The sequence below is a fragment of the Macrobrachium rosenbergii genome, chromosome 39 (assembly GCF_040412425.1).
Source record: "Macrobrachium rosenbergii isolate ZJJX-2024 chromosome 39, ASM4041242v1, whole genome shotgun sequence".
Classification (NCBI taxonomy): Eukaryota; Metazoa; Arthropoda; class Malacostraca; order Decapoda; family Palaemonidae; genus Macrobrachium; species Macrobrachium rosenbergii.
In genome coordinates, this window is record NC_089779.1 from 10,272,360 (window position 1) to 10,286,789 (window position 14,430).

Consider the following 14,430-nt stretch of genomic DNA (forward strand, 5'->3'; position numbering starts at 1 on the left):
GATGAGTTCTGCCTAGAGAGTTCTGGACAGAAATACTTCGTGGACTGTGATGATACCCGTTTCTTTTATAGAGGGACTGAATATCCTCGCAGGCGAATTCCACGTCTGTAGGTCATAGATAGCCAGGTGTGACCTGCACTTGAGTTGGCCTGACCTTTCACTTTCGAAGGTGAAGCTCTTTGATTATCTGATAACTCGAATGGAATCTTTTGATGGTGCCACGAAATATATGTCAATTTCTGAGCCTGCGCCCTTTCAGAGGGCCGTTATAAAGATACCATATCGGTCCAAACTTACGCTTTGAGTAATTGGATGCTTCAGATGTAAATAAGCTAATGAATAATATTAGGTTATAAGGAATTAAATAGCGATCCACAGACTTTTTCCACCTTTCACATTTTAGCGTAATTTTTTTCTATTTCTAAATATCAGAACGTGAGAAGCAAGTTTTTGATAAAATTTCCAAGGTTTTCAGTTGAAAGTTTTGAATGTATCCACACACACACACCTTTATTTTCACATAGATAATTTATTTTCACATAAATAATAGTTCGTTTGTTGCTGTGTTGTGGCTCACTGCTTCTTTTGTCGTGGTTAATTTTTGTATGGAAATCACATAAATTTAATTTTTCCCGTCTATTAGTGATTATACAAGAAGCCATGCTTGTTGATTAGGTATGGCGTCTGTTCTTTCGTATGTCATGTTCATCACCATTTTAATTCGTTTTTGAATTTTCGATATGGTCATGAAGTAGCCTGAGCGAAAACTGCTTGAAAAATAGTGATGGTGGGTGTCAAAAATCGGTCCTTCTTTATGATTCCAGCTGTGATATAGACGAGGTTCAACTTTTGAAAACTTTGAAATTAAGTTGATTTGCAACATTTTAATCGAGCTGCTTCCATTATTAAAGTAATTGCTCAACAGGAATGGATTTAAATTCTGACATAATGAAGAGTAGCTTTATTTCACTGATTTTACCTGTCAGTCTTTTGACAGTATGCGGATTTTTTGTTGCCGGTGCACTTACCCTTTAACTCTCCTCTTCCTGTTATTGGTCTTTTGCATGATCGTTTAAAGTGTTTTCCCGACGTTTCTTATGATAAGTGTTCGATTTCCATGGAGATTGTTCGTTCATCTTAATCTAAATATATTTTGGAAATTTCCTCCTCTAGTTTTTTTTTTCATAAATCTGTCTTCAACACTGAAGTCCGAGACCCTACTAGTACGACTGGTCGCTACCAGCTGAGGGGAAAATGCTCCTCGTGATTTTTGATGGGGTATACTCGTACATCTCTAGGGGAAGACAATGTGAGATAGCATTGTGGCATTGGTACCTTTCTATGTGCTATCATACATTTTAGAACTGCTTGTTTGAAATGTGGCCAGTAAAAAGTAAAACGTCTGTATTTCACCTAATGATATGTGGTTATCATTGATCCCTGAACATTTAAATTTGACATTATGAACGATGAGATGAAATGCTTTTACCCAAAATAAAAAAAAAAGTTTTAACAAAAGCTGTCATCGATGGTCCTCGCAGCAATGTGCCCAATTTCAGTCGAGTCAATCATGTTTGGGAGAATTCAGTAAAAGCAAAGGTTTGTGCAAATACACGGTTTTCTCAAAAAAATTTATTTGAAAATTTATTGTTTCTATATTCCATATTTACGTCACACTGCAGAAAAATCCTTATCCCTGAGAGGAAAAAAAATTCATATGGAGAGTTTTTTGGAGTTTCATCAGTGTTATGATATTTTCCATGTTATTCTGTCAAGTCACACCAACCTTTAGCTTCTGCAATAGCTTACAGAATTGAAATCGTTCAAATGGTAGGTTCGTCAGTTCCTTAACATAGACTCCAATGGATTGCAACATGTATATATTTATTCAAAGGCTGCTTTCCATACTTTCTTTTCGTACTTTCGAAACTTGTTAATAATAGTTTTCCACAACTTCCACATTGTGATCTTAGCCCTGTACATACATGGAAGGCTTTTCCTCTGGAAGGCTCATCTTCTGAGGAGAGCGAGGGAACAGGTACATGTCATAATTCATCTTATCAGAGGTAGAGCACCATGGATCATGGTTCTTACGCGTTGGAGGAGCAATCCTCAGTCCCCCTCCCCGCCAATATTTCAATATATGAGATCTAAAATGTGGATAACTCTCCATTGTTGTCACAAGGACTTTCCAGAAAGCCTTTCCACAGGGCTATTAGCTCATCTAAGAGTGGACTTTGTAGCTAATTGCTCAGCTTTTGTCGTTTCAAGTCAGTGGCTATGTCATTCACACGATCTGTGGAATGTTTTCCTTAATCCAGGTTGTGAACACTGCCTGTTTGAGTTTCAACAGTGTTTCATAGCAATATTGGAGTGATTGACATCGAGGACTCCACTTGTGGACTCCTTTATGAGAATTCCAGCCTCTGCACAAGTCTTTTAGACCACCATCCTGAAATCACTTTCCTAGGAAAGCTATGCTGTAACATATGATGTAGAATATCCCTATTTCAGAAAAAGGTTGGTAAAAGCACATTTTGTGTTTCTTTACAATTTTGTGTGACCATAAGTGCTGGATCCAAGTCTTCCACAGTTTTTTTTCAAGGTGAAGATCCTTCCTGATTAGCTGTGGTTGAATGTTTTAAATGTTGCTGTCAGTTTTGTGACTGATGAATTGAGTATTGGCAGACACCCAACAGGTATAACGAGATATTGTTTCATGGTCTTCTGGTGCTGATATTAAAACCAGACCAGCTGGATATTGCCTGATTTTCTAGATCTGTTTGTCTTGCTGGTGTCCTCATCCAGTTCAGGTTTCTCAGCTTACGTGGTCTCCTGGCTGAGAGACTGGGCCCAAACACACCTATCACATAAATTTTCAGTTCTTGGTCTTCAAAGGTGATTAGTCACTGTTTCAGTGGAAGATCAGCTCTTGTAGATGTGGTCCAAAGCAACTTGAAATGCTGCCATTTTAGTCTTTCATGTGAGAGTTCCCTAATTATATCAGTGTTGCCCCGTGTAAGATTGGTGAAGACTGGCTTGATGGAATTTGGAAGCACAGCCCTTTGGTAGTGAGTTGTTATAAACTTTTTTGGTACATGTAACAGTGTTCTACTTTTAGTTGAAAATAAGACTCACAAGCCAGTTCATTGGTTGGATGTTTTCAGTATTTCCCATCAGTGTAGTTATTGTGTAAGGAAATAGGAAATGCTTTGGTCTTGGATGCTGACTTGTCGCCATACATCCTGGCCTAAATAAATGGCTGAATAGAGCAGCGGCCCTCAGTATTGTATCAGAGTTCCTGAATTTTCACCGGGCATTCCAACAAGTCAAGCTTATTAACCTTATTAATCCAATATGAAGGTGCGAGCACTGTCTTTTACATTAGGTGGATTGAATGGCCGTCCAGTCACAGTTTTCTGTCTAATGCCTGATCTTATTATGTGGTGAAGTTTTGATGTATGATCTCATTGAAATCAATTGCTTTGGTGCTCCAGACTTTAAAGATTGTTTCAAAAGACAACCTCGTCTCTGATGCACTTTCAGGAACATTAACAATTTTCTTTTGTTGTACGGAAATACTTTCACTGCATTGCCCAGTCAGATTCAAGTGTCCTGTGAATGTGCAAACTTGCAAAATTTATAGGAGCGTAACTCATTAATTGATATGAAAGATTAAACTTTCATGACAAAAGGAGAACTTATAATCATTCTGATCTACTGCTGATGGTCTGTGTAATTCACCCAGGTTCCTTTTTTTTTTTTATTCAGGAATAATCATCACATCATGAAATACGTCTGTTACTTATGCTAGAACATTTTCATCGCTCTTTTGGGTTGTACTTTCTCATACTGTTTGGTCAGCTTTAATAGCACACCTGAGCATCTGGCGATCATCTCGTCTTTGGCAATTTTGTATGGAAAAGTATTCTTTACAGCTTAATTACCAATAATTTCCTTTTCTGGCCTGTTCACTCCATGGTGAAGTGTCTAGCGTTTATGCGATAGAAGATTCTTAGGACTTCTTTCACACCAAGTTGTTTAGGAGCGTCCAAATTAGTGGCATAATTTCTCAATTTGGTAGCCTCAAGTAATGTTTTCCAGAATTCATAGTCTGCAGGCCCATATAAAAAGTTATCATGTTTACAGCGTATGGTACACTGGTTCTCAGTAGATTCCTTGTTCTAAGGCCTTCGTTCTGAAGCAAAGTGATTCAGGTGCTCCAGATATAAATCTAATCGACTTTTCTCTGTCCTCTAGTGTGAACTATCCCACCACCAGAGTACAGTGCACAAAAACTCACAGTAACATTGCTCGTGAAAAAGCACCTGCTACAATAATAGTACTATATATATATATATATATATATATATATATATATATATATGTGTGTGTGTGTGTGTGTGTGTGTGTGTGTGTGTGTGTGTGTGTGTGTGTAAAATGAATGGCAATATACAAGATATAAATTTGAGACAGAATGTGCAAACAAAAGTTCATTCTGTGTACTGTATAGTCATTGTGTCGAAACTGCCAAATAGATCAGTTATGCATAGATGCTAATATCTAAAGCTTGTCTGAAAACACATGGGCTGAGCTATATTCCAGCCAGATATATATATATATATATATATATATATATATATATATATATATATATATATAACAGAGCACAAAAGATCAGTACGTTACGCTTCGGAGAGTTCGGGGATTTTCCTACACATCAGAAATACAGGACATGTCATAAACTGGAGTGGGGCGGAGTTGGTTTTCAAAAGTAGCTGTCCGTACAAAAGAAAGATGCTGGAATCTGCTATCATCAATCAAACCAACAATATAAACCTGTCAGGAGGACATTGGAAATCGGACGACATCGACGCTTTAATCCTCAGACCCCTCCTGAAGAAGATGACCCAAGAAACGCGACCTCCAGATCCGTCGCCAAACGGGAGCTAATGAGGCCAAAAACCACTAGGGAATTGGTCATTCTTCTCCTTCTTAGGAAACGGTCGCCTTCATACCATCGGAGACTTAAGGCCACACCTTTATGTTTTGTATATATACCCTTGTAACATTTCATCTGTCCACATTCTACCAGTGAACAGGGGCACAGAAGCAAGTGCCCGAAATATATGTTTTCAACGTTTAAATAGTGTTTTATGGGCCTTCTTATATTCATATTACACTGTAGTATTACAGGAAAAGACATTCATATATATATATATATATATATATATATATATATATATATATATATATATATATATTTGAGATAAAGCTTCAGTATAAAGCGAGAAAAATCACTTTTAAGTAGAAGTACTTTGTTTTGTACAACGTATAATTCTGAAAGGTGTTATAAATGCCACCACGCATTTTTGGGTCATGGCGTAAAAAATCTCGAAAAGAATTATTCTGCCAGGTGGTATTGGTGTCCCACAATTGGGGTCCTGACTCACAGACCACTTCGTCCTTTCAAATATTAATATCAAATGTCATATGTATCGTCAATTGCTTTTTTTGATTGCTGTTTTTATTGAGCTAAACATCACTAAAAGACTAATAAACTTATTTGATCAATAGATCTTACGAAATACGAGTGTGAAATGGTCATTTTTATGAACGCTTTCCTGAAGAATTATTGCAAAGACACAAATTTATATATGATATGTTATCATACGCTTGTATATTAGTAATGTCGTTTAGATTTTTTATTTATTGAATTACAGATCCATCAAGGAAATAACTGCATGTTTTATCCTCAATGATATACAAAATGAGGAGATAGTCAGTCAGCTCTAAGGTTTCATTCAAATCTAGAACAGTTGGAGTTATAAACACTTTGTTTACCTCTGTCCTTTTTCAGTTTAATTGTTAAATTACATGCAATTCCTGTTAACAACACTAATTGCCAAATCCGTGGATTCAGATAATCCTTGCTTAATCCTTCCTGAACTACTACTAAATAGTATAAGTGAAGGGGAATGTTTGCGACAGAACAAATAATAGATGGATGGACAGTTGTATTATGTTTTGGGCAAAGAACTAGTGATGTGTTGTAATAAAAATGACATTTCCAAATTTTATTATAAACTCGAAGTACACAGTATAGATATACTTGTTTTTATGGTGGTGTACATAAAAAATATTGTCAACTTTTTATGACACCATCTAGTCTTTAAAATCTTTCTCTGGCATATATTGCACATCAGACTCAAAAGCAAGCATTCGTTCTTTAAATCTGCAGCCTAATTAAGAAAAGCATACTAACTGTTATATTCGTGAGGCAGGAAGAAATCACACAAAAGTTTGGACATCCAATTTGGTCAGCAGTGCTTTCCGCCATCGTTCATTTCACCTGATGGCGAGAAGCCGAAGCTGAACATGATATCGGCAACTTTCGGCCAAGGAAAAAGTAGGAAAATACTCCATTCAAGATAGGTATGTCTGCGGTCTAGAAAGACCAGGTCAGCCAGAGAGTGTCTCAAAATAATCCTCATCTGCGCCACTTTCCCCACGGTGCAGGAAAAGAGCGCGGTCCTACTTGATACCCAAATTCAATTTTTCTTCCCTTCTCAAGTCTTAATGAGATGAGAAACGCTGAAAAATTGTTTATAACTGCCTCATTTCTATACATAGATAATTGTTAAATGGGTTAGGAATTTTATTCTTATTTCGATACGAACTTTAAGGAAACTGAGATTTTAAGAAACAGATAAAACTGCATTGCCTTTTTCAAGACTAACTAGCAGATGCTCGCTATCGCTCGCATTTCCATACCCTTATCTGTATCATACCCATACCCATGTCCGTATCATATCCATACCCATATATGTAGCATACCCATACCCATATCTTTACCATACCTATACCTATACCCATACCCATACTCATATCCATATCTGTACCATACCCATACCCATATCTGTACCACACCCATACATATATCCATACCCATACCATACCTATCTCATGCCCATACCCGTACTTATACCATATGCGTACCATACCCATACGAGTACCATACCCATATCCATATCCATACCATACTTATACCCATATGTGTACCATACCCATATGCATACCATACCCCTACCCATATCCGTACCATACCCATACCATACCAATACCCATACCCACAGCTAAATTAACCCTACTAATAATAGTCAGCAAAGGTCTATAGGTAGCACCAGCCCCATTCACCATCCGGTCATATATGAACAAGTGGCCACATCTTGGTGTAAGTGCAGGAGCAGCTGTTGATGGGTTTTGAACCAAAGCTGACGCCATTGGCGGTTCCGGACTAAAACGTCTTTTTCGAAATCTTAATCTAAATTCCTACACATCTGCGTTGTTAAACACATTTCGAAGGCTAACTCCTTATTATATGCTTTGTTTTTTCATCTCATGGTCACCCAGATTCGTAAGATATTTCGTCAGTTGTTGCAACATATATTTGTGAATCATATCCATAACTGGGCGATGGCTGACTTTTCTGTATAGAGCGTGGGTAGGTCAGTTTGGATCCAAGATCCCGTAACTAATGGATGGTACGAAGTAGGTGTCATCGTTGGCACTGGGTCGTTACAGGAACAATCACATCAGTTTGCAAAATGGCCATGCATATTGGCGTATGGCCGATGCTTCAGGAAGCTTCAAAAACCATGAGGAACTCCGGCAGCAGACGTGATTCAGAAACAGTTGCCATATCAAGGATTACTGTAATCGACAGCCTCAGGTTAGACAAAGAAGTCTCCCAGATTTATTGTTTTTAGTCTGATGTGTACATCTTCCCAGAGGAAAGGACAAGTAGGGATCCTGTTCGCTTGATTATGAGAGTTATGTTATTAACACTGTATTGGTTGTTTGGTTTTGAATTCGCTATTGTTACTGTTGAGACTTATTCACTTTCAGCATTACTATGTGCATTATGTTTAGTTTGTTTTGTTTTCCTGTTGTGTATTGTATATGTTGCCTAATAAAAAAAAGTACAGTACTCGTCTGTCATTGTAATATACCAGTAAGGCGTAAGTCTCATGCCTGATAAAGATTTGTACCCATCAGTGTATCTTGGTGGTGTGAACCTTTACGTATTGCGTTTTAAATGCAAGTTGTATATGATATTCTGAGGCATATGCATAGTTTTTAGATAAATATCTCAAATGCGTACAAGTTCGTATCTTTTGTTCATGTGTGAATTATTATTTATAAAAATATCTCTTCAGTCAAAAAGCTTTTATGTTGATGAATCACTTGTCTGTATTTTCACTACACCACAAATTACTACTAAGTCGTGATGAAGAGTTAGAGGTGGCCCACTACTTGCAGAGTTGTATCTGAGGCTGAAATGCATCGCTGACATCCGTTATGTACTGTAGAACAGACATGAATGTAGCTTTGTACAGTAATGTGAAGGTTGGTCTGTCAGCTCCCCAATTTGTATAGGATCATTTTTTAATCAAATTTAAATAATTTCCTCATTTGTTTTTTATGTAGGATATATGGGATTTCCAGTTATGGAGCATGTCAAAGTTGCGTCTGAGAATTTTGCTGTATATTTTAGAGTTAGTCGGGGGTCTCTAGTTTTCCAAGTCATTCTCTACATTTTTCCCACTTAACAGCTTCTCAAGTCATAAAAGCTGTAGTCTCCTCTTTTGAGAATTAGAAACCTTGATGAGGCTCTTGCGTCTACTTTTATTTTAGCATTATTGATGATACATCCGGCATGCCGTATGTTTGACGCTGTGTGGTATATCGTTTCCTTGATATCATAAGGGTAAAGTTGAACTGAGTATTGATTTTATTTCATCCATCCCCTCCCCCTTCCCCCCGTCATGAAATTCCCCCGCAGAACCCTGTTTTGGCCACATTTTAATGAATGTGGTAATTCGTGTATTAATTACTTTTGTAAATAGAGCGAAAAAACGAAAGTCCAAAGACTGGAGGTTTTTTTTCTCTTACCAGGTGCCTTAAATCAAACTCGCAAACTTACATGAGTAATCTTCAAGTGAAAAATGTTACACGTGTGACAAATAAGGATTAATGAGATACTTCCAATAGCATTTTTGTTTACTGTTGTCAGGCGGGCGGGTTTTCTTGATGTCAGAGGGGCATGATATGACAGATGCAATTGCCAGTTACTTGGACGATGAAAATTTATCAGGATTTGATGAGGAAATATTTATGTGAGGTCACAGATAGATGTATAATTATTTTAATTCAGAGCTCATAGTACTTTAGTCAGTCTAACTTATGTAACATACTTATAATATTATGAATATAACTTACATTCTAGATGTCAAAGATGGGTGAAACATTGAAGAATAATTGCGTATTTGTCATTAGGCAATAAGTAACATTAAAATTCCAGAATGGGGTTGGAAATGCATTCAAAGTGTTTCACCCAAGCTTCAAATATGACTCCATTAAGACTATGAGACTTAGACATAGGAATTGTGAATCCTTTTTGTAACTGTGTGTGAAGCATCTAGCATATAAATGCAGGAGAGGATAACGATTTTACATTGGTTATTGAAAAAATCCATGCCAGTCACCATGGTACACCGCCAAATTACATGAATAAATCAATCAGTTGGCCAATTTAATAAGACGTTGCCGAGGGAATTTCTTCAGCTGCTAGATTCCACTCGTGGTAGGCGAAAGTTGGATGTGGCCACTGTTAGTGATTTTTCTTGTTTTTAAAAATAAAAAGTCTCATGCATAGTAGTCATGAAATTTAAACATATTATATTTCTTCAGTGAAAAATGTTTACATGAAGCACATTAAAATAATAAAATGCTAGTTAAACTTAGAAGAGAATGAAGTAATTTCTTAATATTTTAAGAAGCTACTTTATGCAGCAGCATTTCAGATGTAGTGGAGGATCTTCGTAAGGTGTTTTGTCTCCAATTCTTGTGAGCTCTGTCAGGTGACCAGCTCCAGCTCCACCATTCGGCTTTTCTTTACTTGTTTTTATTTTATGTTGTCTTGTCAAAAGCACCTGACTTGGGTATTGCAGCCTTTTATAATTGGTTTATGGGATGGATACACCACCTGTCATGAAACAAAATAGCAATTATCATATTCTGACATTTAATGTGATTGGTTCAGAGAAAATGAATATTTTTACATACAGATCTTTCTTATTTGTCATGATTTGATTAATCAGGTATGGTATTATTTCCCGTATGTTGAAAACTTTTTTACTATTTTTTTTAAGTAATGAACAACAAAGTTTTCAGTTTTATCAAAAAACGTTCGGTAAATATTAAAAGGAAAACAATTATAGACATATTCGTAAGTTCAGGTCAGTGTGAAAAGCACAATCTTTGTGTATGAAGCGTGTGTGTGTTTCATAATTACCAATAAATTTAATAAAAATTGTAAATATTGGGGTGTGGCATCTCGGAATGGGGATTATTTAGTCCCTGATATTCAATTTATACAGTGAACATGTTACAAACTCTTCCCAACTAGTTTTCGGAAATGTATTTTTTTAACGAAGATATTAATTCTGAATTTCCCTCCCGGGATTCGACCAGAGTATGGCGTTTATGTGCATACGCTTTGTTTTTGCAAATCTGTTGGGGATAAGATTGTTAGCCCTCGCCATTTCTTGAGACCCAACAGGTTCAGGTAACCATTTACAGCTTGGTGGACTGATGGGCAGTCTAAGTTTGGTATTTTTGTCGCTGTCCACATCAAGCGGCTTAGTGATAATGAGAACTATCTTATTTCTGGTCATTGATGCACATTTTACTGTATCGATTTGCCAGAGGTCAGAGTACTTGTGTGAAATGAGTTTGATGTCTTTTAGATACTAAATAATCAAGCTTTAAATTTCTGTTATTCATTTTTAGTTTAAAATGGTAATGTAAAGTTAGGATTACCTGGAATAGCTTGAAAGTTAAGTCTGAATCCTTGGAAGGTTACAGAAGCATCGCTGATGAAAGTCACCACGACCGTGTTACTCTGGCTTGTAACAGATGGCGGACTTTCACTGCCACAAATCCTGCCGCTGGAAGAGATTATTACAGATTATTTACAGATCTTGTAAATTGTTGATTATTCCATATATTCTCGGCACACAGTGAGAACTGTAGTTGAAGAACAATGTTTTATTGACACAAAGGCTCCCTCTTGCACATTTAGATCTGGTGAAATTAATATATAAATTCATAAAGACAACATTTTATAAGAGATCAGTTTGTGGGAGCCATGTGGAGGAAAAGATACAGTATGAGGAATTAGAATTCAGAAACTAGGTTACAGCTGCTCTATCATCATGTTGCATGTATATACGACATTGACATTGCACTAGCGATGGGACCTATTCAGGAATGCTTTTCGTGTTATTCCATGTCAAGAGGAGTAGCATGTTTTGTGGTTTTTGCAATATGCATGGTCATTATCGTTAATTAAAAAAAAATACTGTTCAGATTGCCACTTTTAGTGTGTAAAGGTTTATTTCTGGAACTACAGTAAGCATAGCCATTTAGGTTGAGATTTTCACTATTTTGGATATTGTATATTGATGTCATTTAACTAGTATTTTAATATATTTTAATTTTTTAAATATAGGAGAATGCTCAGATAAGACACAGTCTTAATTAGATTTATCCTCATTGTTTTTCGTAGTTATTTTTCTTGTACAGTTCATTTTCGAATTCTGTACCCTTTCTTATCTCCGAGCCTCATTCCCTAATAGGGCCATTGGGCTTGTAGCATTCATCTTTTCCAACCTTTGTTGCAGCATCTATTTAAATAATTCCAGTAACATACATACTTACGTCAAGCTCTCCCCAGTTTCATACTCGGAAATGTCAACATAGTCGTAGGGGCAGTAAGAACTTGGACCCTCTAGACTGAAGTAACCCCATGTGAATTTAATTATCTGTCCCTCGGGAACCTGGATCTCCCAGATACAGTATTCGTTATCATTGTAGCTTCCTCCAATAGATCCTATCCCGATTTCACCTGAGGACGCCACTACTCGACCTGATGAAAGAGATTTGGTATAATGGCAATATTTCATGGGTAAATGAGCATTAGGAACGCTCTTAATTATGTGTGTTTATCCATTTCTCATCTCTTTGATTTTAAGTTAACCAGAATTGTTTTCAAGGTAGGTTGTTGCATCGATTGCAGGATTTTTAAGAATAGAACCTATGATGTGTAAATAGGAAGGTGCCATAACAAGGACTATATTTTAACTTTTGAAAGTTGATTGAAGAGAAGAGACATATGATTTTAAAATTTTATGAAAAGGGACAAAGGAGCGAAAAACGATTAAAGACTAAGTATTATGGAATTCACACAACCTTTGCGTTGTTACTATGTGAAGGGAAACACAAGATTAAACTACAAGAGATTTTGCAAGACAAACAACCATGAAAAAGTGACATGTAACAGTTGAGAATGCAAGGGGAAAAACCAGAAATAAAGGTAATACGGACTTCCCAGGAGGTCAGACAGCTGTTACCTGTATCAACACTGCAGTTCGTCTGTGGCAGCCGAGTAGTTTCATACCAGTCCGGTGTTGCGGTCTCAGTTGCTATAGTTGTTTCATATTGGTCTGAAACGGTTGTCGCTGACAATAGAATTGATTCATAATAAGTTGTACTTAGAATATATTTATAGAGAAGTGTACCTTAAAGTTTGGACGCATTAGCCATATTTTAGTAGCTTGAATATATCACCGGATGTGTAAAAGGTAACCGCTAGAAATCAAGATCATAACCTTTTGTTCATGTAGACAAACGCATGTGTGCAATCATCTGTCTCAGAAAACGATAAAAATTACTTTTTCCTGTCAAAATAAAACCTATCTCTCCAACTACAGTCCTACAGAATATTTAGATCGACGTTTTTGGACTATTTTAAACTTCATAGTCCAATGACTCGTTATATAACGAACACACTAAGTGGATTTATACCACAAAGCATAACACCCTAAATACGCTTTAGCTACCAAACCGGTTCACTATATACTTCGTGGACACAATGCAAAGATCGCCACTCATTTTTTTTATGTTTGTGTTTTAATTTTTTCAGTCATATCGCGAGTCAACCTCATTTTCTATTTTGCTGTCGTATGAGGTAAGCAGCAGCTTCAGGTATAGTGAGAGGTGACTATTGTCATCAATTTATATCTGCTGTAACCATCCTTTTCTCAGCAGGAGTGGCTGGTGTAGATATGTGAGATGAGATTGAACCCTTAGAAAGTAGATAACATGCATAACATCTCTCGTCAACTGGTTATCATTTTCATTTCAAGTTGAAAACATAAAAATAGAATTACCTGATGTAGCCTCAAATTGAAGCGCAAATCCCTGTAACGTTACAGAGTAATCGCTGCTGAAAGTCACTCTAACTTTGTTACTCTGGCTTCTAACAGACCAAGGAATGCTGCTGCCACAAATCCTCCCACTGAAAGAGATTTATTTTGAAGAATATCTTCTTTTAAGCAATTATTTATCTCAAATTCTTTGTAAGACTTTTTTTGTGCCCAGTAAAAGGATTTTGTTGTTCGGTGATGTTTTCCATGATGACAAGGATTATGTGCTGCAAAACTAAATTTCAGGAAAGTAATACAGTAGAGAATAAAGAAGCAAAGTTCTGAGAATAGTGACCCATTATAAGCATGAAGGGACATTACAGAAGTTTCAGTAATCATCCATTATAATAATAAGTAATGTTCTTTCAGTGTCTGCATATCAGTAAGCACATATGCTTAAATTAGTGAGAGTACCTTCCATGGCAGTTATATACGTTTAATGCTTAGGAATATTTAATGATAATACATATCTAATACTCACGTCAAGCTGTCTCCAGATTCATACTCAGAAATATCGACGTAGTCAAAAGGGCATCCAGGGCTTGGACCCTCTAGAGCGAAGTACTCCCATGTGAATTTAATTATCAGTCCCTCGGGCACCTCGATCTCCCAGACGCAATATTCGTTATTATTGTAGCTTCCTCCAACGGATCCTATCCCTATTTCACCTGAGTACGCCACTATTCGACCTGATGGAAGAGATTTGGAATGGTGGCATTGCGATGTACAAGTAATCCCTCAATTATCCAGATCACCATTACGCAGAACTCAACATTATCCGACACACACGGACCAGGGATGAACGCCCCATAGATATATATGTGTGTATATATATATTAAAAATTGTTAAAACCACCCTCTGATGGTCAGCAATACAGCACGGCCTCAAGGATATGTTGGTAGCACTGCCTACACTCAGATTGACCAAGAGAAGGTTTTGGCGGTTTGGGGAGGCCTAGAGAAGTTTCCATGGTGGGGAGGGCAGTCAGATGACTTGGCGCCATCGGAGAGGAGGGCCAAGTAAGGCTGGGTAGAGGAAAGCTCAGAGGTTTTGCGTTAGAAGGTGGGTGGAACTGGGTAACAGTTTTTACGGCTGAGA

The 14,430-nt window shown here is 37.0% G+C and overlaps 1 protein-coding gene and 1 long non-coding RNA gene across 3 annotated transcripts in view; one reads left to right on the forward strand and one right to left on the reverse strand.

Moving 5' to 3' along the window:
- Positions 1-14,430, forward strand: part of LOC136825731 (uncharacterized) — a 583,078-nt gene that overhangs the window by 514,572 nt on the left and 54,076 nt on the right. The window lies entirely within an intron of this gene.
- LOC136825723 (cubilin-like) overlaps positions 1-14,430 on the reverse strand; it is a 75,747-nt gene that overhangs the window by 17,009 nt on the left and 44,308 nt on the right. The window contains exons 18-22 of the mRNA XM_067082518.1: positions 13,813-14,020; positions 13,296-13,423; positions 12,477-12,569; positions 11,785-11,992; positions 10,885-11,012 (exon numbers count right to left, since the gene is read on the reverse strand). Of these exons, the coding sequence (XP_066938619.1) occupies positions 10,885-11,012; positions 11,785-11,992; positions 12,477-12,569; positions 13,296-13,423; positions 13,813-14,020 (765 nt within the window). The remainder of the gene's footprint in view (positions 1-10,884; positions 11,013-11,784; positions 11,993-12,476; positions 12,570-13,295; positions 13,424-13,812; positions 14,021-14,430) is intronic.